The sequence below is a fragment of the Zeugodacus cucurbitae genome, chromosome 4 (assembly GCF_028554725.1).
Source record: "Zeugodacus cucurbitae isolate PBARC_wt_2022May chromosome 4, idZeuCucr1.2, whole genome shotgun sequence".
NCBI lineage: Eukaryota > Metazoa > Arthropoda > Insecta > Diptera > Tephritidae > Zeugodacus > Zeugodacus cucurbitae.
In genome coordinates, this window is record NC_071669.1 from 51,454,575 (window position 1) to 51,479,900 (window position 25,326).

At 34.3% G+C, this 25,326-nt stretch overlaps 1 protein-coding gene across 2 annotated transcripts in view; it reads right to left on the bottom strand.

Moving 5' to 3' along the window:
- Positions 1-137: 137 nt before the first annotated feature.
- Positions 138-25,326, bottom strand: part of LOC105210422 (bumetanide-sensitive sodium-(potassium)-chloride cotransporter) — a 29,080-nt gene continuing 3,891 nt past the window's right edge. Inside the window, exons 2-20 of one of the 2 annotated variants that reach the window (XM_011181364.3) lie at positions 12,157-12,456; positions 10,890-11,072; positions 10,709-10,823; positions 9,188-9,443; positions 8,692-9,060; positions 8,494-8,633; positions 7,755-7,920; positions 7,501-7,643; positions 7,326-7,435; positions 7,074-7,209; positions 6,758-7,000; positions 6,456-6,695; positions 6,250-6,360; positions 5,942-6,161; positions 3,676-3,723; positions 1,221-1,318; positions 893-1,122; positions 605-828; positions 138-527 (exon numbers count right to left, since the gene is read on the bottom strand). In XM_011181364.3, coding sequence (XP_011179666.1) covers positions 283-527; positions 605-828; positions 893-1,122; positions 1,221-1,318; positions 3,676-3,723; positions 5,942-6,161; positions 6,250-6,360; positions 6,456-6,695; positions 6,758-7,000; positions 7,074-7,209; positions 7,326-7,435; positions 7,501-7,643; positions 7,755-7,920; positions 8,494-8,633; positions 8,692-9,060; positions 9,188-9,443; positions 10,709-10,823; positions 10,890-11,072; positions 12,157-12,380 — 3,501 coding nt within the window. In that variant the 5' untranslated portion in view covers positions 12,381-12,456 and the 3' untranslated portion in view covers positions 138-282. The remainder of the gene's footprint in view (positions 528-604; positions 829-892; positions 1,123-1,220; positions 1,319-3,675; positions 3,724-5,941; positions 6,162-6,249; positions 6,361-6,455; positions 6,696-6,757; positions 7,001-7,073; positions 7,210-7,325; positions 7,436-7,500; positions 7,644-7,754; positions 7,921-8,493; positions 8,634-8,691; positions 9,061-9,187; positions 9,444-10,708; positions 10,824-10,889; positions 11,073-12,156; positions 12,457-25,326) is intronic. The other variant, XM_011181369.3, reaches the window with a different exon arrangement.

Sequence of the window (25,326 nt, forward strand, 5' to 3'; positions counted from 1 at the left end):
ACATAATAATTAATATAATTAATTTAATTTTTACATCAACAAAGGTTTAAAACGATTTCTTCCTATTTTCATATTAAAATAAAATTAAATAAATAAGATACATTAAACAAAAGAAAAGCGAAAACAATTGATGAAAGTTGATTGTCTTAGTGCCTGTGCACGCAGTATTTATAAAGTGACATTGTACTTATACATTAATTTATAAGCATGTATGTATATATGTACATAAATCCAGACATACACACAATTTGGTTATGTATGTATTGGTTCAGGTGCAATTTTCTACGAATAAAAGGTTAAAACACTTGTTTGATTGCCGCGCACGAAAAGGAAAGGCGGCATGTCACGACTCAAACTCTCCAACCACGCCATATATAACGGTGCCGATACAATATTCTTGCGCGGCATTGGTAGCGTCATCACGACCAGATCGGATTTCATAGATTGCTCGTGTAAATATTCGCGCAGACGCAGGTAACGATTGGTTTTGTCTTGTACGGCCATTAAATCGTCTTCGGTGATTATTGCTGTAAATTAAGAGAAATTTTATTAGACAAATTATATTTATAGATATTTTTTGAAAATAAAAAAAAAGTTTACTCACATTCTTCATCGGCTACCACATTTGAGGGCCCATTATCTTTCTCACTACTCACAAAGTCCTTGATAAGTTCATTAAAGAAAGCGGTTGTTGTTTCTTGCGGTTTCTTCGTTATGTCGGGAATTAGCGTCAAATCTGAATAGTCAATACGGAATTTCGACAACAAACTAGCCATCGAACGCTGTTCGAATTCCAATTCGGCCTTTTTGTTCGCCAAAGCGTATACTCTGCAAGATATAGTGTTATAGGTAAAAAAAAATATTTAAAGAGTTCCACAATCAAACTACACACCTCAATTTGCACGATTGCCATGTGCGTCTTGTGCTGATTATGTAAGGCAAAAGTAGTGTTAGACCACCGTCATCGTAAAGCCACCAAACATCGATAACGGCATGACTGCGCTTGCGTGTGAACTGTGAAAGTTCCATTAGTACTTCCTTCGGTAATTCTGCGCCACCGGGACCCTTATACAGCGAGGCGGGGTCATTATGCTTCAACTTAGATTTGCGTAGTGAATTGGTCTGAAATTTTGGTATGCATAATTTTAATAATTCAGTTTAGGAACAAATTTTTGTTTTTGTTTTTTGTTTTAGTCATTTGTTGCTATGTGCCTACTCACCAATAGTTGTGGTGACTTTGGATCCACCGGATCTGGTAAACCGGAAACTTCTTTAACTTGTGTGCCTGCCATGAATGATAAATCGCTGGTGCTGGAGGCTGTTTTTTGAAGACGAAAATTATTTATATTCGTTAATTCGAAATAGTAAATTTTTAGTTCCATACATATAGTTTTGTACATATAGATTTCAAAGTCATATAATAAATTAATTATTTACTATAATTTATTTGTAATACGAAATAATACATATTTATATATATTTGGTGATATGTTAAAGTACCATAAGTCGACTTAAACAAACTTCGGTTTCCATTCAAAATCTGGTCAAATTTATTCTAAATTATTGTTTAAAAAAAAAACTTGAATATTAGACTTTAATGAAATATTAGAGGTTAGGGGTAGTCAGGATTTTTAAAAAATCATTTTTTTTTTTTGCAGTTTCGTTAAGTGTAATATCTTAAAATTCTCTGAAAATTTGAAATTTATCCATAATTACTTTTCGAGTTATTCGACAAATAGCAAAGAGCGCTCGCGTACCCCAAAACGCTAGTGTGAAACTTGAAATGCATTTTTCTTAAAACTATTTTTTTTAACTAGTAACAACTGTAAATAAAAAACCGCTCAGTAGATTTTAATGAAACTTATACAGCTTTTAGAATATATAATAATCCTGGGCCTGATCGAAATTATTTTTGATTTTCAAAAATTTCGATTTTTTAAGAACAATTAACTGTGGATTTTTTCTCGAAAATTTAGAAAAAAGTTTCCTGAGGCCGCCATTTTGTTAATTAAAACAAGTAAGGAAGGGCTAAGTTCGGGTGTAACCGAACATTTTATACTCTCGCAATTTATTTATTTAACGTTATTTATATTATATAATACACAATTTGACTCACATCTTCGTCATATATATTGTATAAAGTCCATTGAAAGTTGGAAACCATAATATTAGGTTAGAGGCACCGAGGTCCTCGTGTTCGATATATGGGGCCTTAAAACCCTATGGTCCGATTTCGGTGATTTTTAGAATAGGGCTGCCACACTATTAACATAATATTTGTGCAAAGTTTTGCACCGATATCTTCACTAGTGTTTACTTTATATATTGTAAAGTAAGCGATTCAGATCGTCTTCAAAGTTCTGGTATATAGGAAGTAAACGTGGTTGTGAAGCGATTTGGCCTATTTTCACAACATATCATTGGGATGTAAGGAAACTATTACAAACCAAGTTTCATTGAAATCGGTCGAGTAGTTCCTGAGATATGGTTTTGACCCATAAGTGGGCGACGCCACGCCCATTTTCCATTTTGTAAAAAAATCTGAGTGCAGCTTTCATCTGCCATTTCTTATGTAAAATTTAGTGTTTCTGACGTTTTTCGTTTGTGAGTTAACCCACTTTTAGTAATTTTCAACCCAACTTTTGTATGGGAGGTGGGCGTGGTTATTATCCGATTTCTTTCATTTTTGGACTGTATTAGGAAGTGGCTAAAAAAAAGGACTGCAGAAAGTTTGGTTTATATAGCTCTATTGGTTTGCGAGATATGTACAAAAAACTTAGTAGGGGGCGGGGCCACGCCCATTTCCCCAAAAAAATTACATCCAAATATGCCCCTTCATAGTGCGATCCTTCATACTAAATTTTATTTCCATAGCTTTATTTATGGCTTAGTTATGGCACTTTATGTGTTTTCGGTTTTTGCCATTTTGTGGGCGTGGCAGTGGTCCGATTTTGCTTATTTTCGAAAGCAACCTTTCTATGGTGCCAAGAAATAAGTGTGCCAAGTTTGATCAAGATATCTTAATTTTTACTCAAGTAACAGCTTGCACAGACGGACGGACGGACGGACGGACAGACAGACATTCGGATTTGAACTCCACTATTCACCCTGATCACTTTGGTATGTATAACCCTATATCTAACTCGTTTAGTTTTGGGTGTTACAAACAACCGTTATGTGAACAAAACTATAATACTCTCTTTAGCAACATTTGTTGCGAGAGTATAAAAAAAAAAGATTCGAACAGGCCCTGGATTATGTATTTATAAATCTAATTTTTCTTATCCGATTGATTTTAGATGAATCTCATAGAACTTATACTTTTACTTTTGTAAAATAACAAGATTTAATAGCAAAACAATTACTGAAAATTTTAATTTTTTCGTGTCTCTGTCTACTCCTAACCCCTTAACTAAAGTCGACCTAAGCTACAGTTGAACTTCCATTACTCGAACGTCTATAACTCGAAGTTCTCCATAACTCGAATTCTCGAATTGTCAATAGAAGTCAAATTTTATAAAAATTACCTTCCATAACTCGAAATATCTCTAACTCGATTTTTTTTATGGATTTTGATGATTCGAGTTAGGCAAGTTCAACTTTAAAATACAACCACAAATAGTATTCATAGAAATATTTACAGTTTTCAGTCGTAAAATTTGTCATGCTACTTACTTTTTAATTGTTTCAAGCCATTCTCTGTTCTAGGCGAGTCTCCAGCATCTATAATCGAGCCGCCGAATGCAGTGCATTTACATATATATGTAGGTTTGTGGTACATGTGCATCAGGTGATAACGAATTTGAAAAGTATATTGGTGTACATATATATACAACGGTTCATTACGGGTGAGGTTCAAAGCGATTAATAACAAAAGTGCAATCATGCAAAAAATATATAAAAATATAAAATAAAATACACGATTAATTAGAATAAAAAAATATAATAATATTAAAAAAATATAGTTAATAATAACATGCTGGTACAAATATTATGTAGATTATCTAGGTATATATATTTAAATGTTCTATATATATTTAAATATGTTAACGATTGTTTATATACTTTTTAAATAAAAAAATAAAGCAATTTTTATTAAACAATAAATAACAAGTAAGGAAAGGCTAAGTTCGGGTGCAACCGAACATTTTATACTCTCGCAATTTATTTATTTAATTTTATGAAGATAACACACAATTTGCCCCAATTTGAAAATCCTATAATGAGGTATATGAGAGCTAGGGGAAATTATGACCCGATTTTAACCATCTCTGGTACAGAGACACATTATTAGAAAAAAAATATTTCCTCTAAATTAAATTAAGATACCTGAGAGATTTACCGAAATTTTCGGTGAAAAATTACGATGGGGCACTGAATTCTTCATATTCGATTTTTGGGGCTTTGAAAAGTTATAGTCCGATTTCGACAATTTTTCCACAAGTGAAGCAACAGATGATATACAGTATTTGTGTAAAGTTTTATTTCGCTATCTTCATTGGTTCCTTATGTATACATAATAAAGTGAAGGAATAAGATGGAGCTCAAAATTGAGTTACATGGGAAGTTGTCGTGGTTGTGAACCGATTTCATCCATTTTCCACACGTGTCATCAGGGTGTCAAGAAAATATTATATACCGAATTTCATTGAAATCAGTCGATTAGTTCCTGAAATATGGTTTTTCACCCATAAGTGGCCGATGCCACGCCTATTTTCCATTTTGTAAAAAAAAATCTGAGTGCAGCTTTCTTCTGCAATTTCTTCTGTAAAATTTAGTGTTTCTGACGTTTTTCGTTAGTGAGTTAACCCACTTTTAGTAATTTTCAACCTAACTTTTGTATGGGAGGTGGGCGTGGTTATTATCCGATTTCAACTATTTTCATGGTGTGTGGTGGGGTACTGCAGAAAGTTTAGTTTGAATAACTTCATTGGTTTGCGAGATACATGCAAATAACCGAACTGGGGGCGGGGCCACGCCCACTTCCCCAAAAAAATTACATCCAAATATGCCCCTTCCTGGTGCGATCCTTTTTTCCAAATTTTACTTTTATAACTTTATTTATGGCTTAGTTATGACACTTTATGTGTTTTCGATTTTCGCCATTTTGTAGGCGTGGCAGTGGTCCGTTTTTCGAAAGCAACCCTCTCACGTTCCCAAGGAATATGTGTTCCAAGTTTCATTAAGATATCTCAATTTTTACTCAAGTTATCCGTTGCAGGGATGGACAGACAGACATTCGGATTTTGACTCGTCTCGTCACCCTGATCTAACTCGTTTAGTTTTATGACTTACAAACAACCGTTATGTGAACAAATCTATTATATAATACTCTATTAGCAACTTTTGTTGCGAGAATATAAAAATAGAAATTATATATTACAGATCTGTCCACCGATTTGAAAACATTTGAAAATTTCTTCTATCCTTTCAGCAAAAACAAAATCAAGAGAGAAATTAAAAGATGATATGATTTGAATTTACAAGTTTCCAGCGTTTCATGGCAAAAAAACTCTGTTAGACATTTGTTGGACTTTTATTTTATGTACGCGAGTGCCAAACGAATGATCAACCCGCAGAAAATTATTTTTAAGCAATTTCACTTTTGGCTTCTTTAAGTTTGTAGTATTGCTTTACATTGTTTTCTCCCCATTCGCTAACAATTTATTTTTATAAAAACTGATCCTACCTAATACATTTTCTATTTACATAAGCTGACAGTTACTCATATTTGACTTGACGCCCTCAGCAGTCGTTAAACGATAGACTAGTAAATTTAAATATTGTCCGACTGGCATTCTTATCACAATAAATACAAGTGCATGCAAATTTACATATGCAATTACGTTTGTTTATAACAAATATGCGCTTGCTTAGATAGCTATACACATGATAATAATGTGCATATTAATAACTCAACCGAGAAGCCATAGAACCATACCTTGTGAAACATTGCGACTTAACGAGTCCATGCTGCCACTGAGACCATTCTGTACGCTTCTATCGGCGGACATTAAATCGGCCGAGCTCTCGTTCGGCTGGAGTGTGCGTGGTATGTCATTTACAATTTTGGCAGCGCTACTCTCATCACCCAAAATTTGCGAACAGTCGAGGCCATTCGGTACGCGTAAGATGGCAACCGATAGATACATGTCCAAAGCCTGTGAGACATAGAAGGAAGAATGTTAAACGTTTTGAAGAAGTATAAGCTCTCATTTGAGAAAATTGTAGTTGGAATTATCGACTTGCCTTGTGCATTATATTGAAATACTGATCCAAATCCTTCTTATCGCAAGTCTGCCAATCATTTTTATAGCCCATGAGTAGAATATTCGGTTTCAGTTTGCCAATACCAGAGGCCTTTAGGGTTACAAAAATAAAAATAGAATATTAATGTTGAAATAATTATCTAATAAAGATAAACAAGTGAGATAAGTAAAGTTCAAGTCACTCACCTGCATTAAAGCACGCGAGCCTGCCTCCAAATCTTCGCCGTCCACGAGTGAGTAGAAACCCTTAACGCAATGTTTACGGAACCAGCTGGTGGCGCGTTCTTGTAAATAATTTCTATAGCGTTGAGAGCTCGTGCCACGCAGCACATGTCCACAAACGAGTAGCGAAAGATTCTTCGTCAACATATAGGCGAAATCAACGAGCACCGGTCGTGTATTCGGCAAACCCGACAGCACTAAAATCTAATGATTTGTAAGAAGTTAGCATAATCAGGGATTTAACACATCATTCAACAGTATTTTACCTGTGGCCTATAATTCTTCACATGTTCCTCCACATTATTGAGCTGCTGCACCGATATCAGCGCATTCTTGTAGGTCTGCGCTTGCGTTGTGGAGCCCCAATTGACATCGGGTTTGCGATACGCGACAATTAAGTATAACGCCAATACAGCGGCGAAAGTGATGAGTGCCGTTACCCATGAGATAAGGAACATAACGGCTACACAGAGTATCGAACCGACTAAACTGAGCCACATATTGTAGTACTGAGCGAAGAGAGAGGAAACATTATTTTCAAATATTCGTATAAAACATGTAGGTAAGTGCGTGTGTGTATACCTTAAAGGTCGGACGCCAGCCAACTGGTTTGGCTAAGCTGGCATGGAAGGTGCTGAAATTGATTAGGGTATAGGCGCCAAGGAAGAAGTTCGAAATAAGCGGTGCGATCAAGTTGAGTTCGCCGATTAAAATGAAACTGAAAGAGAGAGAGAGAGAGAAGAGAGACATGTAGAATTATTTGGGTATAAAATTGTGTAAATCGGAAACTGAATAATATATTACATTGTCTAAGAAATAAGAAATTATACTCACGCAACAGCGATGATAAATGTCAGCACATAGCCACGGAAAGGTTCATTGTTTTTACCATATCCCTTGGCGAACCACACAATTTTCGGATAGAGTTCATCTTTACACAATGCCTAAAGAATGTCATAACTCACGTTAACTTTTTTGTTATGAAATATATTAAATATACTCAATATACCTGAAATACTTTCGGGGCTGAGACTAAACTGGCCAAGGCCGATGAAATAGCTGCCGCAAAACAGCCGGCATAAATCAATGGTCCGAAGCCGGAAACAAGTTCGATGACTTGAAATGAGTTTTGCAAGCCATAATGGCAGTCACCTGAAACGAATGCAAGAATATTGATAAGTATTATTTAAAGTAAAATTAAATAAAAATTTAAATTATTCAAATTTATAGTTTTAAAAATCTCCAAATATGTTTTAAGCTCACCTTGTGTACAGTTTAAAAACGCAAAGGAGCCATTTGCCATGTCTGCCAAATTTCCGGTGGCGTCGCGTGCCACTGTGGCAGCACAGACGAGTACCATCAAGAGATAAGTTGCAGTTGAAATTAAGATGGCCAAGAGTGTACCTTTTGGTATGGATTTTTGTGGGTCCTGAAAAGAAGAAGGAATAAAAAAAATAATATTATAATTTATATTATAAAAATAAATAATTGCATTAAAATATTATATATTAAATTTATTATATTGGCTGTATGAAAATTACATTTACTTATATTTTTTTAACATGTGGCAACACTTCTAAAAAATATATTTGGAAGAAATTATTCTGAAATCTATCAAGGTTGAGGCACATGCGATTTTTTTCATTTGTTTCAAATTGGTTGATTATTTTTAGCATAATTTTTCAATGAACAGGTGGCAACGCTTTACAAAAAATGTTTGTCTTTGGAAATTCTTTAATTTTACATACATATACCCATAGCGTAATTTATTTTTTATCTTAAAAAATTATTACATTTATTTTTAACATATGGCAACCCTCCTAAATATATATTAATTCAATTTCATATGTAAAATGTTTTTAAATCTTCTTTTTATCGTTTTTATGTATAATTGTTTAAAAATTTTCTAAGTGTGGCAACCATTATTTGTTTAAATTACATCCGACTGTCGCGGGGACTGGCCTTTTACTGTCGTCTTCAAGTATTAACTCATGTAACTCACCTTTAAATCACCAGAGATATTGGCACCAGCCAAAATACCAGTTGCTGCTGGGAAGAAGATAGCAATGACCGAGAAGAAATCATGTTGTACGCCATTTTCCTTTCGATAGTCGGATATAAGATTTTCCTTAAATATTGTAACTAAACGACAACAACAATTAATATACTTCATATACAAGCTTCAAATCTCTACACTTACAATTGTAGCCGACGAAACCCTCAGCTTTCTCCACATCGCTCTTCGGTCCAATCAATGAACCGATCAAGAAATCACCTATAGCTACCAACAATATGACGAGTAAACCAAGTTGTGCCTTAGCCTCCCATTCCATACCAACAACAACAATAACAAGTAGTATGGTTATGGTTATACAACCAATAATGCGCACATCTTGAATACCGCCATCAATAATACTGAGACCAAAACTGCGTAACAAATCCAACATCGATTCACAGAAGCCCACCACGTACATGGCACAGGCGACGGCATTCGCCAGTGAAAATATAAGACCAATTGAACCGCCAAATTCCGGACCCAGTGAACGTGATATCATATAATATGTCCCACCTGCGAAGAAATTGGAGAGTTAGTAATGACTTTTTTTACTTAGATGGCAGGTCTACTAAAAAATATATATCTTCCTAAACTAGAAAGACATCCAATCTTGCAAATATTTCCATAATCTGTCACTTACCTCCTTTAATAACACCATTTGTACTAATCGCCGACATAGATAATGACGTTACGGTGGTAACCACTGTGGTTGTCAGAATCAGTATGAAGCCCTCTATAATGCCAGCTTGTCCCACGACCCAGCTGAGACGCAGAAACAGCATAACACCCCAAATGTTGAGTAGACAACGGACTAAAACGCCCTTAATCCAACCGAATTTAAGTGCACCATTCATATTGCCCGCTTCCGGATCCTGATTGCGATTTAAGCTGGCACTCTGTGGAATGGAGATATGAAATATGAAAGTGAAGTATAGAAAGACGTGAACATACATTAATAGAGATAATGAGAGAGAGAGAGAGAGAGGTATCAATAGACAGAGAGTGCTGCCGAAGCTGCTAGATGCCAAAGTAATATCAGAAAAGACATCATGATCGGATCATGAAATGTATTTCGGAAACTCGAGTTCTAAGCGTTATAGTTATAGATAAAATAAATAAATAAATAAGCTAAATTGGAGTAGAAACAATATTGAAGAGACTCTTCAGGTTCCTTTACATTCCGAAAAAGTTAATTTTGATTGTGGTTTACTGTAAATTGTGACCCCTACAGACAAATAATTCGCTAATTTCTATCGTCTAAGTGGAAAACGGTTCCAGCTGGACAGTAACAAGAGATACCTGAGACTTTTGGCAACCGGATCAGATTACTTGACAAGGTAATATGTTTTGTCAGACTACTTTTTTGTAGGTAGTCCATGGTCTAAACTAAACTTATGCGCAAGATAAAAGGGCGATATAAATAACAGTAAAAAATTAAAAATGTTGTGTTGAACTGTTGACTCAAAGTTAGCGATGCTCACATTGTTGCGTCCTTCGGACTTTGAGCACCTCCTTCATGGTTTTATCCTGCTTTTCAGCAACAGTGGCAACACTAACACATTTTTTGGGGTTCCTATGAGCTGCTTGATGGGAGCGTGTTATTTTAACTCCATTTTGGAGAACTCTGTTTTTTAACAACAAATTCTCAACTTCCAAAAATAGCACCCTTTCTATATGCTGAGTACATCAGAGCTTTTGTTGTGTCTTAGCGTTTGAAAAGCAGGTCGCCCAAAGGCCAAAATGGCGCATCATTGAAATTCACTAAATGACGCATCAATTAAAAATTGGTCTTAATTAAATTATGAGTGGCTTTTGTGTTGGGAGTAATTGCCCCAGTTCATATTCAAACGGAATGTAAGTGTACATACATCATATATATGTATATATTATATGTGTCTTCATATTTCCAGGGGATTCTCATTTGTCATGTAATTGAATTACAGGGGTGACAGTGAGAAATGCAACAAATTTCAACCCACTAAACCAATTAGAAATAGTAATAGAGCAAAAGCAACAACAATAAGAATTTCTGAAGACAATCGAGCGCTTAAAAGACGCGCACAATTATAGACGAACTCATCTAATTGACTTATGTAAGTTATATAATCGCTAAACTGCGGATATTTTAGTTCGACTTATTTCGATTTCGAAATATATTTACCTTTCCGGTCAGCGTTGCATTATGCAACTCATCTAGCGTAGGCCGATAGGCGGCTTGTATGGACATGATATTCCGATAGTTGTCCAAACGTGGCAAAGCTTCGCGCGTGAAGTGTCTAAAAGAATATGTAAATAATAGCATTAAAATTGGAATGCATACCACAGCAGAGATCACAGCTCACCGAAAACTTTTGCCATATTTCGTGTCATATTCATTGTCCAACAATTCACGGTCCTCCTTGCTGCCGCTGGAGTCGTCGGAGTCTTCTTCATTTTGCGGCGCTACTTGAAATCGCGTTTGCGATTGTGTATCCTTGAACCGCGACGGTTTGTCTTTATCACGAAAACTGCTTTTGATGGATTGTCTATTTTTGGAAAGAAAAAAATACGGTTTGGGTTAGAAACATCTATCTACAACTTCATTACATTTATTTCTATTTAGTATTCTTGAAAGCTATGTATTACGTATTGTCCATATGATATTTGCTCTTGTTTCAAATGAGTACGACCCTTAGAGATCCAACACCGAGTAGTGGATATTACCCTTCGTGATCATCTTAATTGGAATTTGACACAACACTTTGTAAGGCAACTTGCGACCTGTTGTAGGCGCTTTGGATATCCTCTCTGGATATTCTAAATAACATGTATTTGTCTAACAATTGTTCTTCTGATTCTTAGACAACATATAAATAAATGTAATATTTCAATAACAGCATCTATGGCACTCAGTTAAGACAGCGGTAAAAATGTTCGGGAATATATTTTTCCCAACTTTAGGGGTTCTGAGCACTCCGTTTCAATACAAAATGAATTCCCTTTCGATTGCAAATGAAAGAACGATTTACATTTTGAATTCTTTACCACGAATCCTGGGTAAACGTTTTAATGATCCTAGATTCCGTTAAAAAGCAAAAGCTAGCTTAGAGTAGAACAAAGGTAGCGATATTTATGGATTGGACACCAAATATTCCCTGAAAAAGGTCGCAGACGATGCTTCAGAATCATCTTTCAGACACTCCAAAGCACTATTCAATAATGAGACCTTTAGAACAAAGCAAATTGAAATTGAGATAGGTCCTAGATTTTTCCCGTATTGACGAACTTTCTCGCCAACTATGTGACGTTAGAGAGGATCTTCCTTTTTAACGTGATAGTAGGGGCGGTTTTATACAAAAAAAATTCTTCTGTGTGTTCGATTCTTGACTGTATATAAATCTGGTCCATTACAGATACCTAATGTTCTAGGAATCAGATTTTTCATCCCATCTGTCTAAAGTGATTTTCATCGGCTGTCTTCCGAGGCAGAATGTCGAAGAAAACGAGATATACGAATATATAGTGCGTAATTGAGGAGCATTAGTTATCTTATCTTATTTTAGAATTTCTGTAGCCTGACCTTTCGGGAATTTCGAAAATCGTCTCTTCAAAGAAACTAAAAAGTCTTACCTTTGTGTTCGTTGTAAATTTTGTTTATTCAAAATTTCTGTGGCGTCCTCATTGAAAGTATCATCCTCTAATGGCTCGCCATCACTATTGACTAAACGACGATAGACCTCTTGTGGCACATCCAATTGTACTGTCTCGTTTACTTTGTGGTTCACAGGATTGACCTGGAAACGATTTACCGGACGATCGACTGAACTCATTTCGATAGACGACAAATCAGACATATTTTTCTTAAAAGTAAATTTATTTGCTACTTAATGACTTAAAATGTTAACGGTGTGTAACGGTGATTCAGTTTAACTGTAAGAAAAAAGGGAAATAAAAACAAAATTATTACATAAGCTATGTATAAATAATATTCAATACAAAGTATATAGAAATATTTAAATGAGTTATTCATGTATCTGTATATATGTATGAATATATATTGAAGAAATAGTGTAAAACACTTGAAACCTCGTTCAATATAAACAGCATTTAAGCGCCATTCACTCACATTTCTTCACTTACAACTATTTGGCATTTAACATGAATACCTGAATAGTTGGGAGAGTCTTTATATTATGCATTATCACGTTTCTTTTGTGGTATTTAGAAAAACAAAACAAAAACAAAAGCAACAAAAATGAAACAAAAAAGTACTTAAAAATTATTTAACTTCGCTAAGCGGTGTTTTCACTTCAGTAATTTATTTATATGCATATGACCATGTAACAACAACAAAGCGTTAAATTTTCAGTCGAGCTTTAACAGATATTATGAAGGCTTCTAAACTTTCCGTTAACAAATTGATTAAGCCGCTGCTGGGTTTTTATGAGTTGGTTTTATGATGGCAAAAAAGTTAACAATCGGGTTTACAACTAATGAGTACTCTATGTGAATGATAGGCAAAAATTCAGAATTCTCCGGATGTTTAGTCGTAATCTGCGAATTTTCAGAAAAAAATCTCAGATCTATTAGAACACTGTCCGCAGTACCAGGTATAAACTTTCTACAACAATTTAATCTCATACACAGCTATCATTCCAATAGTTACTACAGATAATTACGATTATGAAATCGGAAGCGTAATTGAAAAAGTGGTCAAGGGTAAGCAAAATATACGAGTCAGACATGACTCAGTGTGGTTTCTTCCTATTTTCAAAAATAAAGAGAACCTTAAAGGGATGTAGTTTTATATAAAATCGAGTTTGAGAAGAGTTTCGATGATTGGAAGAAGGGCTGACATAAGGGCATTATATCGAATGGGGACTATTTTGAAGACTACAATATTACTCTAGACGATTAAATATTTTTTTTTCCAAAAAACGAAAATTCCCGTTATTTTTTGAACACACCTCATATACATATATCGCCCCAATCTCCAACCTTTTTTTATTCCTTTGGTAACATGCTTCCTTTTCAATTTTAAACGTTTTTATACTCTCGCAACCCAAGTTGCTAAGAGAGTATTATAGCTTTGTTCTCTCAGATATCTTAATTTAATTCAGAGGAAATCTTTTTCTTCTAATAGTGTGTCCCTGTACCAAAAATGGTTAAAATCGAGTCATAACTTCCTCCAGCTCCCAGCTCCCATATATCTAATTATAGGTTTTTCATGAGGTATGAGGATTTTCGTTATTCTATTGGACTTTATGCCGAATATATGGGTCAAATTATGTGTTATTTTAATAAAAAAATAGCAATAAATTCCGATAGTATAAAATGTTCGGTTGCACCCGAACTTAGCCTTTCCTTACTTGTTATTTTTGATATCTAATGAATCTAAAATTGAATCAGTTCATTCTTGAACTCGCCGAAGTATATCTTATATACGAGTATATCTGGATTAGATGCTATGAAGAGTTTCCAAATATCTGGAAGACAACGTTCACTTTTTACAGTAAGTAACTAACTGAACAATTTGAAAATATGAAGAAACCAAGCAACGAAGTTCTCTTTTCGAGCTATCTTTAGCAAACATTTCATAAACTGATGAAATGTATCTCTGTCTTAGTTTTAATTTTGAAAACAATATTTTTGTTAATAAGCAGATTACGCCCAGTTTAGTCAAGATACAATAGATACAATTTTCAAAGAAAGAAAGGAAATTTAATAATAATAAATTAGAAAATCTTTAAATTTTTTATAAGCAAAGTGGGCGTTGCTCTGAGAACCTTTGTTTTCAAATTACTAAAAAGTTTAATTTATATACAAAAAATAGTTAAGCTTCGCGGAAATTCATTTAAGCGAACGCCTACGCTTTCAGATGAGCAAACCTCTAACTATTATACAGTTAGTTATATAAGTATATTAGAAAATCATAAAGCACGAGTGAGTATTACAACAGGTATATAGTCGTATAAACTGAGAAAAAAAATATAAATAAACCGGAACACCAAGTTTTTGTTGTAGTTTTTGTTTTTCTAGAGATACAATTCTATTTGAAATATGCATAAAAATGCATTAAAGTATTATAGTTGCTGTTGACAAGTTGTTGTCTTTTATTTAAACAAATACAAGTGCTTGTTTTATCCATATTGACACAGTTATGTACATATGTGCTTACGAGTACAATTGAATGAATAGAAGTGCACTTCCATAGTCCATATATCTACCTATTGGATCAAAAGGTACGACACATTTTATTACATTATTTAAAGAAAACAATTAATCTCAAATGGAAACGGATGCATACAACTGAAATTGGCGGGAAAATAGCTAAACAACCGAGTATTTACGTTTCCGTTCACTACTTCTATATTCCTTCCAAAAAAAAGCAACAAAACAAAACCAAAATCAAAAATAGATAAATTAAACGTTTCCATAAAATTTCCAGACCGGAAAGTAAACAATACACGCTTAAATGTGGTAATGTAAATGCAATGCACACAAAAGTATAACCATTAGTACATACGAGGTGTGTTCAAAAAATAACGGGAATTTTTGTTTTTTGAAAAAAATATTTATTCGTTCGTTTAATTAATGTTGCCGCCTTCAAAATATTCCCCACTCTATATTATGTGCTTATACCAGCGCTGCTCCCAATCGTCGAAACACTTCTCAAACTCGATTTTTGGGATAGTCTGTGACTCTATCAGCGATTTCTCGTACGCTTGTCCAACGATCTTTAAAGTTCACTTGTCTTTTGAACATCGGAAAAAGTTACATAGAATCATGTCTGGCGAATATGGAAGCTGAGGCATCGTCCTTCCCGTTATTTCTTTGGAAGTTTTTTGCCAAGAATCCACAATCGAACAAGCAACGAAGTGTGAGCTTTCAAAAAACGAAAAGAGCCCAGATCATTAAACCACGCCAAACCTTAGCGGAATACGGCTGACATTTTTATCACACCTCAGGGGCATGTATATCAACATAATAAAAAATGACAATTGGACTCTTCAAACTCATGAAATGAAATCTTTTACAATTCCCGTTATTTTTTGAACACACCAGTAAATTAATATTTGAATGTTATCTAATGTACACAGTGTGGTAGCGAAGCGCAACCGTTTGGTGGTCAAGTTCATATTGCAGAAACCCCCTTTTTAATCGGCGGAAAAGACAATTTTCAGTACAGTTTTACTAAAAAAACAAAGCGTTAGGAATAATTAAAAATAATTATTTCAAAACCTAGGTTACTCATAGGTTCTACATTGCAAATTAAAAGATGGTGAGACCGCAGTATAGAAACCTAGAGTAAAGTTAGTTGTTGCAAGAAATGTGTACTATTTTCAATAACTCTTAGACGAACTCTAACTCAGAACTTAACTGAGGTTGCATTATATTCATATTTTATACTTAATGATGATTCGCCGGTAAATAAAAGGGATTTGTCCAACGGAAATTAAATGATCTGAAGAATAGTTATTAGGTCTTTGCTTCCGCCGTTTTTTTGTAAATTTAAGGCTTTTTTCACTTAGGACAGCCTCGCCGTACGTATCCGAAAGCATTCGATGAGTCACAGCCGCACTTTTCTTGGAATTAAAAAAGAAAAACAAAATTTCCCGCAAATGTTGAGAATTCGGCTCAAAAAGTGACATTTTCAGTTGACAATAAGTTTTGGATGCAAACAGATCTCTACAAATATTTTGTTGGGTTAATGTTGACACAAATGTCCAAGATCGATATAAAAAAATCGATTTAATCGACCAGTGCTTGACCCTAGAGACATCTATTGGAAAACGGCGGAAGCAAAGTTGTAGACCTAATATATAAGTAGGGTTTTAAAATGTCAAAGACGAAAAATAATTATTATATCCGCGCATTACAGTTTAGAAATTTTGATTATTTAATTCCGATCTAGGTGATCAACATCTCTTTCCAAAGAATACAAAGAAGCTTCGCATAATTCAGCGATCGATTCATTCTGAACTCTCCGAAAAGAACAACAATTGTAGTTTTAATTTATTTCGTAAGTGTTCTTTTCATAAGTGTTCAAGCACTTTTCTTTAAGACAAGCAGGACAAATGGAATTCTCATGTATAGCGATTGATTCACACTATTTCTGATGGAGTACTCGAATATCGAACAAGAGTTTAACATGATTTCCCAACATTCATAGTTGACTTTGTCTATATAGTATGTAAGTATAAGATACAAGTTGGTACGCTTGTGAAACTGTAAGGCAAATCTCTATGCTAAGATTGTTGAAAACTTATAGATTTAAAGAGGAAGTAGAAAATTCATCAAGCAAATCTGTAGTATTTCAGATGTATCCGTGCAATCTTTTACTGTCACTATAGTATTATTACATTCTATTATTTTCTGTAAAGCCTATTGTAAGTTCACAGTAACAACTGGAAGTGATGATTAGCTGCAACGAGATATTCCACACAAATCAATGTAGTTTAAAATCATTTAAATATTTCGCTGAAATTCCATTAAACCTAAATCGACTCTGATATTACCGGTAAAAGAGACCCAGTAGGAACCGGTAAGACTTGAAGTTTATGAAATATTTCTCGCATTTTTGTAAACGTTAAATCTTATAATTTATTGTTTATTGTTATGAGAACTAAGAGGAAAATTACCTGTCAAGTACCAAGGGGCTATAGAAATATTGCGGGTCTCCAAAGAACTGCAGCCACTTCAATTCACTTTACTAAACACGTTCACTAATATGACATTTGAAAAAAACTGTAAAGACATGTCATGTTACTCGCGCTTATAACTGTTTCACTCTGTCCATTTAACCGTTTATTTATGGCTATATATTTATGCACACTATATACAGATATATTTACCGGCCTGCATATAGTTATGGATACGAATAGGTACATATATATAAAACTGTTTATTTTAATTTGCGCGGCGAATGAGGCATGCGTCAGCCGACGCTATGAAGAAAGCGCCGGTGGTTGTCACGCGGACTTTGCCGGCATTTGAGACATTCCGTCATCATTCATCATACCAATCATGCTTGTTAGGAACTTAAGCTTTTAACCGCTTACCGACCATAGTGGTGACATTAACCCATTTCATAGCAGATATCTATAATCTCGCCAATCAATTGTCAGCGAAATATCTAATACTCGTATCTCTACAAATGTGTGTATGATATGCCATGGAAAATGCCTTGAACCCAGACCATTAATTTCATTCAGTGCAGGTGACTCTTCACGTGCAATACGCCATAAAGGATATACTATATATCTATATACTATATAGTAGTGACATATGAGCATAAGGTTGCTAAGACAAATTGAGTGTGATAATTTTAGAATAGATTACTCGAGTTGACAAACTCAGCGCCTTTACCTTTGCAAAATTCATTGTATATACAACAATAATATATAGAGATACTTATGCATAATTACTGAGTTCCTGTAGTAGTCAGAAATCGCCAGTTTTGACTAGAAAACTTCCAAGTAGTTTTTGTTGTTTACCGCAAATGTTGCAAAAGATTATCTTAATTTACTTTAACAAACGAATTTGAGTAAGACACGGAAGACTCGATACATAAATATATATATATATATATATATCAAGGGCGCCCACGCATCTAATGAAAAGACCAAATGCTTACAACCTGTCTGCACTAGGGATCTACATCTGTCGTGACTTCGCAAATGATTGAGGTATTTGGCGAAGTTGTGTATTCTCGGCCCAGACCGACTCACGCTTGTAGTGCCAAAGGAGAAGAAGATGATGATATCAGTGACTACAAACAATTCTTGTTTTTGAGGTTAGATTCTAAACTCACGACGAAGGAAGTATTCTACATTTATTAGATTAGAGCCAAAAACTCAAATAAAAAATTGATTTATTATATATTAATCCAACCTGATATGATTACACAAAGAACATCGCAGCATTGAAGACTTTGGAAATCGGTCTTCCGTTCAGCTCATCCAGCTCGTTCAGAGTCACTAAAAAGTACTTTATCTTACAGATTGAAACTGTAACAACGAAGTTTGAAAATAAAATTCGATAAGTGATGTGTCCAGTTAGAATACAAACTACCATCAAGAAACCCTAAAAGCGCACCAAAAGTAGCTTGAGCCTCCAATGACTTCTGTGAACTACGTAATACGAGGTTCAACAGGTCAATTAGCTGAGGCAATGAGTTCAATTAACACTTAATTTAGCTATAACAATTAGTATTTCACAGCTGTTCAAATCAAATCTGGTCCGTGTTAACTTTCATATAAATAAAAATGATAACAACTTTGCATAAGAGAAATACTGAACTTTCTCGGTCAAACACAGGCTTTTTTCTGATATAATTGCATACAGTTAATATTTTATATTCATAATTAATTTATGACAAACACTAACTGTGTAATTAGTTAATTGTAGTCAGGAAATTACTATGATAAACTAAGAATAATCAGGTTTTAATTTTCAGCATTCGCTTAAATTGCCAATTAGAAGTCTATTGAGGCTATAAGGAGTAATTTACATAAAATTGAGGCTCAATGTAGTTTCTGTTAATCGATGAGATTTAGGGTCGAGATAGGATCTTATCCGCAGTGTAGACGGTTTTTACTTTTACTTTCTGGTAATTCCATCCATTGAACGAATATTGGAGAGGGAGTGAAGAAATGTAATAATTACACTTATATGAACCTTAATTATGAGGATCTTGGTATGATTTCTTGTAACAAAGGGAATGGCGGGAAATACTAACGATCAACCTATATGTGTACTGGAATTTTTTTGTCGAACTCATTGAAATTAATAATAAATTATTTAAATAAATGTTCAGTTGGCTAAGAAGATAAGGTGTCTTCTATTATATCCACTTCATCTCTATATATAATATTGTGTATGCTGATTCGACAAATGAAAAACCAGAATTCCAAAAGAATTTGACTCATATATCTTGATCTTAGTATTAAGCATTGAATATGCATACATATATGTATATATATAATATTAATGCAAATTAAAATTAATTTTAATTAATTTAAGCTTACAAATTGCTATTTTAAATAAAAGCTGACGCTTGTTCTATAAGTATGTAATAAAGGTATATTTATGAATATTGATGTAAAAAGCACGCTGTAAGTTCATAAGAGATATACATACATACATACATACAACCGTCGGTGGTACGATGGCATTCAAAAATCGACTGATAAATATTTATCAGTTAGGAAATAATTAAAAAATTGTGCGTACTAAATTGGTATTTGAAAGGTAGCGTCTTCTTTATTGAATAAATACAAATGTATGTATGTATGTATGTTTGTATTTGAGTTTATGTTTGCCAGTATCTAACTTGCCATTGAAGATAGCGTCTGTGGAGGCAATAATATTTTGGTATCTGCTTTCATACATACACACACACTTTTATATATGTACGTATATATGTATATGATGTAAATATGTTTATTTATTTTCGAAGATACTTTGTAAGCATTTTGCGCTTAATGGAGGTGTCTTGTCAAGCTTATGGACTTGGTCAAGGTATGCGATACGTTTGTAAAATTCTTGACTATTTCAATGGCCATATGTATGACTTAAAATGCAAGACGGCAGTTGTCAAAAAGATATCTTTGAAACCAAAACAAAGCTTAATAAGAAACTGGAAGATTCCGAATAGTGATTTCAAAGCGTAAGAAGTGGTTGTTGTGACCCACAAGGAGGAGATTTTACCCAGATTTTTAGTTTAAAATTCATGTAATGCTATTTAAGAGAGATAACCGGTCTCTTAACAGATTGTACACATCACATTAATTATGAAAATGACGATATAAGAAATACAATTCAATAATGGTAGCTGGGGTGAAGCTTTCCTAAGCCCTAAGAAGGTTTTCTAGGCGATAAATATTAGACCAATAAATACATCTCCACCGAATGGACTCTATTCTCGAAGATAAATAAAATCGAAGACACGAATCAAGCAGCCCTCGTAATATATTTGAGATATAACAAGAAAAAACGTTAACTTCGGCTTTACCGAAGTAGTAACTATGTGTTTAAGCAAATCTAAAGACGTAAGAAAAAGTAAGTAAAAAAGAAAGAAAACATTTTTATACTCTCGCAAAACAAAAGTTGCTAAAGAGAGTATTATAGTTTTGTTCACCTAACGGTTGTTTGTAAGTCATAAAACTAAACGAGTTAGATATAGGGATATATATATATAAATGATCAGGGTGACGAGGCGAGTCAAAATCCGAATGTCTGTCTGTCCGTCCGTCCGTCTGTCCGTGCAACGGATAACTTAAGTAAAAATTGAGATATCTTAACGAAACTTGGAACACGTATTCCTTGGCACCCAGGAGGTTGCTTTCGAAAATGGGCATGATCGGACCATTGCCACGCCCACAAAATGGCGAAAACCAAAAACTTATAAAGTGTCATAACTAAGCCATAAAGTTATGAAAATAAAATTTGGAGCATAGCATCGTATTAGGGAGGGGCACATTTGGATGTAATTTTTTTGGAAAAGTGGGCGTGACCCCGCCCTCAAATAGGTTTTTTGTATATAACTCGCAAACCAATAAAGCTATATAAACCAAACTTTCTGCAGTCGTGTCTTTCAGACGTTTCCTTATACAGTCCAAAAATGAAAGAAATCGGATAATAACCACGCCCACCTCCCATACAAAGGTTAGGTTGAGAATGACTAAAAGTGGGTTAACTCACTAACGAGAAACGTCAGAAACACCAAATTTTACATAAGAAATAGCAGAAGGATTTCTGATTTTTTTACAAAATGGAAAATGGGCGAGGCATCTCCCACTTATGGGTCAAAACCATATCTCAGGAACTACTCGACCGATTTCAATGAAATTCGGTATATAATACTTTCTTGACACCCTGATGACACATGTGAATTAAATCGGTTCATAACCACGATAACTTCCCATATAACTCAATTTTGAATTCCATCTGATAAATCGGATAATAACATCTCCTAGCTCCCATTTACCTAATTATAGGTTTTTCAAAAATACGGTGGGCTTTAATCTACATATATGTATTGGTTAATAAGTGAGATACTATATCTTTGCGAAATTAAGTGCGTGTATAGTTTTGGATATAGTGTACCTATCTGGTGAAAATGAATGAAATCGGTTCAGGAATTACCTCAGCCCTCATACACTATATAGGACGATTTTCGTTATTCTATTAAACTTTGTGCCGAATTTATAGGTAAATTTGGGTGTTATCTTATTAAAATTTCTTCAATAAATTGCGAGAGTATAAAATGTTCGGTTGCACCCGAACTTAGCCTTTCCTTACTTGTACTAATTCTTTTTAGCCGGGTTGTTGTCTAGAAACATTAAGGTTATATAGTTAACCGATCTGAACAATTTCTTCGGAGATTATATTATTACCTTAAGCAGTAATCCATGTCAAATTTCGTGAAGATACCACGTCAAATGCGTACCTTTTAGTAAGCCCTTGATTCCGATCGTTCAGTTTGTATGGTAGTTATATGATATAGTCAACCGATCTGAAAAATTTTTTCGGAGATTAAATTATTTCTATGAACAATAACTCACACCAAATTTCGTGAAGATATGTAATAAAATGCGGAAGTTTTCCATACAAGCCCTTGATTCCGATCGTTCAGTTTGTATGGTAGTTATATAATATAGTGGTCCAATATCGGCATTTCCGACAAATGAGCAGCTTCTTAAAGAGAAAACAACATCTGCAAAATTTCAAAACGATATCTTAAAAACTGAAGGACTAGTTCGTATATATACAGCCAGACGGACATGGCTAAATCGACTCAGTTCAACATACTGATCATTTCTATATATACTTTATAGGGCCTCCGACGCTTTCTTCTGTGTGTTACAAACATCGTGACAAACTTAATATACCCTGTTCAGGGTATAAAAATAGTGTTTTACCTACACCATACAAATAAAGCTCATTAAAGCCCGGTTCCTGTCATATTTCAACAATATTTTTTAATTTTTTTTTTTCATATTTGTTGCAATAATAGTGTAGTAAATTATAATCGATAAGTAATGGAATAATGACAGGTTTTGTGACGAGCATTCTGTATTAGTTGGAGGTGCGAATTTTACAATAAAGGCTCTTAATTACTTATATTATATACAATATATATTATTATCATTAGTTGGCGCTTACAACTTTGTTGTCACGCTTTCGCGCAAATGAAATTTTATGAGCCGATTAATGGCAGACAAATTATAGATGTTTTTACACAAATTATTGGGGACTTTTTGTCATTGATTTTATTATACTCACTAAGAGCGCTGCTTGTGCCAGAGTTGCGCAAAAATCTAACCTTGCAAAGAAATCTTTATTCAGCTATCATTATTTTAAGCTGAATATAAGTTAAAAGTCTAAGAGTGCAATTTCAGGCTAATTCAGCTTATGAGAATGATAGCTGAATAAAGCGCTGAATGCTCAAGAGGTCGGTCTGGACCGCTGAATGACTTGAAAATTTCCCAATTAATGCTTTAGCTCATGAATTTGTACGGAAAGTCGACTTGTGAAGTAGTAAAGTAATTCTTACTGCCTCTTTTCCTTCTTGTTCATTGTAAACTTCAACAAGCCCGCAGCGAGGCTCGCTAATTTAAAGAAATTAGTCTCTAACAGGAAACACTACAAACTGACTTAAGGATTCCAAGAAAACTCCTCCCCCTAACGACACATTTCGACTTATCTAATATGGGGTTAATTTAAACATTTTTCTGGAAGAATTACCTAAATTATGTCTCTTCCGTTCAAGTATTTTTAATTATTGGATACAATAGTTTTTTAAGTTCTTTTGCAAATTCGTGTAGTCTGTAAGGGTTACATTTTCTAAACTTTTCTTGACTGCAAACCAAACAAAAACAACAACGCCACCAATAAACCGAGAACTCTTCTAGTGATCCACTCTGCTCGAGCAAATAAGCTTAAGTACGTAAGTGTATGCTTATAAGTATGTACATAGCTGAGTGTGTATAAAGATTAGCAGGCACTTAAGAAAATATGAGTTTGTATGTATGTGCTGGTACAGCGTTGATGTGCACGGCAGGAAGATTCTACACCCAGTTTAGAATGGAAATGCACAGAGATACTAATGCACGATTTGTACATACATACATTCATACATATATATTTATTATATACATACATATTTACATGTACTCATCTATGCATAAGTGGGTTCATTCAAGAGTCTGCAGACTATCATTTTGCACCTCGCACGAGCACGGCCCAAGATCAGGCGCAGAGAGCGCGTAGTTTATTTTAAGCTTGACGGTTATACTCGTGCTACCGTTATTAAATACAATAGTTGTTGCTTGTGCATATGCGTAGGCGGATTTGGTTTTTTTTCTTTCTTTCATTTCCGACTAAATTTTCGTTTGGGAAATACATACATACAGGAGTGCATATAAGGTATAACTGTATATATGTATGTATGTATAGGTAAATATTAATCGTAAATGCATACGTATTCTACATACTATATTCAGTTGTTATATGTACATACATACATACAAAGTATGTCTACACTTAAAGCCAATGCCAATGTCATAGGTGATTTTCATTTTTTACATTCGGAGGAAATGCGCCCGGCTTTGTTTATTTTGATTTATGTATGTACGTTTGTATGTCGGTATATACGAGTGTAAGTGTTAAGTGAGTCTGAGATTAATATTGATCACAGCCAATAAATATTGAAACAGCTTATTTGAATATTAGAATGAAGTAAAAATGTCATCTCGAGAAGTAATAGTGATTCTAATGGGTCTGATATACTATATATGTATGTTGTGATGCTAGAATATTTTTTAAGTCTTATCAAGACAGCGAAGCATTCGGACGGTTTGACACTTTCTGAAGACTAAATTTGTATAATAAAAAAATACAGTGGAACTTCCAAAATTCGAACTTCTATAACTCGAAGATGTTATGGAGCTTGAACTTTTGAGTTGGCAATAGCGTTTAGATGCCAAATTTAATACAAATTTCCTTCTATAAATCGATCATTTCGATCAGGGCATAATACAAAATTTAAAATTTTACTATCGAGGTAGAATTTTATAGGTGTCTCTCTATATACTATGGAGGCGAACAAAAAATATGATATTACACTTATGGATTGCATAAATCATGTGATTGAATGGCTTAAGCGATAAGAATCATATAGAACTTACTAGTTATAGCAGTAAATATGTCAGACTTACTTAAACAGATAAAGATGGGATGGAGAAGAGATGAGATACTATATGGGATGGAGTAAAGAACAGGTGAAATATATGAGGAGAACGGAATACATTCATAAAGACATTAGGACCCTACCCAACAGGACTTATCTCTGAATTTGCCATAAAATGATTCTTGATATCTTGAGGTATCGAGAACAGAGCAGTATCTTTATGGAACTAATCCAAAGATGAATTAGTAAAGCTGGAAGACAGACATCTTTTGACTTACGATATGATGTAAGACATGATTGTTAAATGGGTAACGTATAGAGAGAAAAGTAAAGAAGCTAGAATAGATGCCTCGTTGTTCCAGAAGCGAGAATCGATTTAAACCTTTATAAGATTAATTATTTGCTACATCATCAATAATATTTGACTACTCTTCTTTTTCTTCTTGACTGGCGTAGCCGAGTCCACAACAGCGCGCCACGCATTTCTCCTTTTGGCAGTTTGGCCACCTGGTCCTTCCATCGGAGTGGAGGTCTCCCTCTTCCCCGGCTTCCATCAGCGGGTACTGCATCGAAAACTTTCAGAGCTGGGGCACTTTCGTCCATTC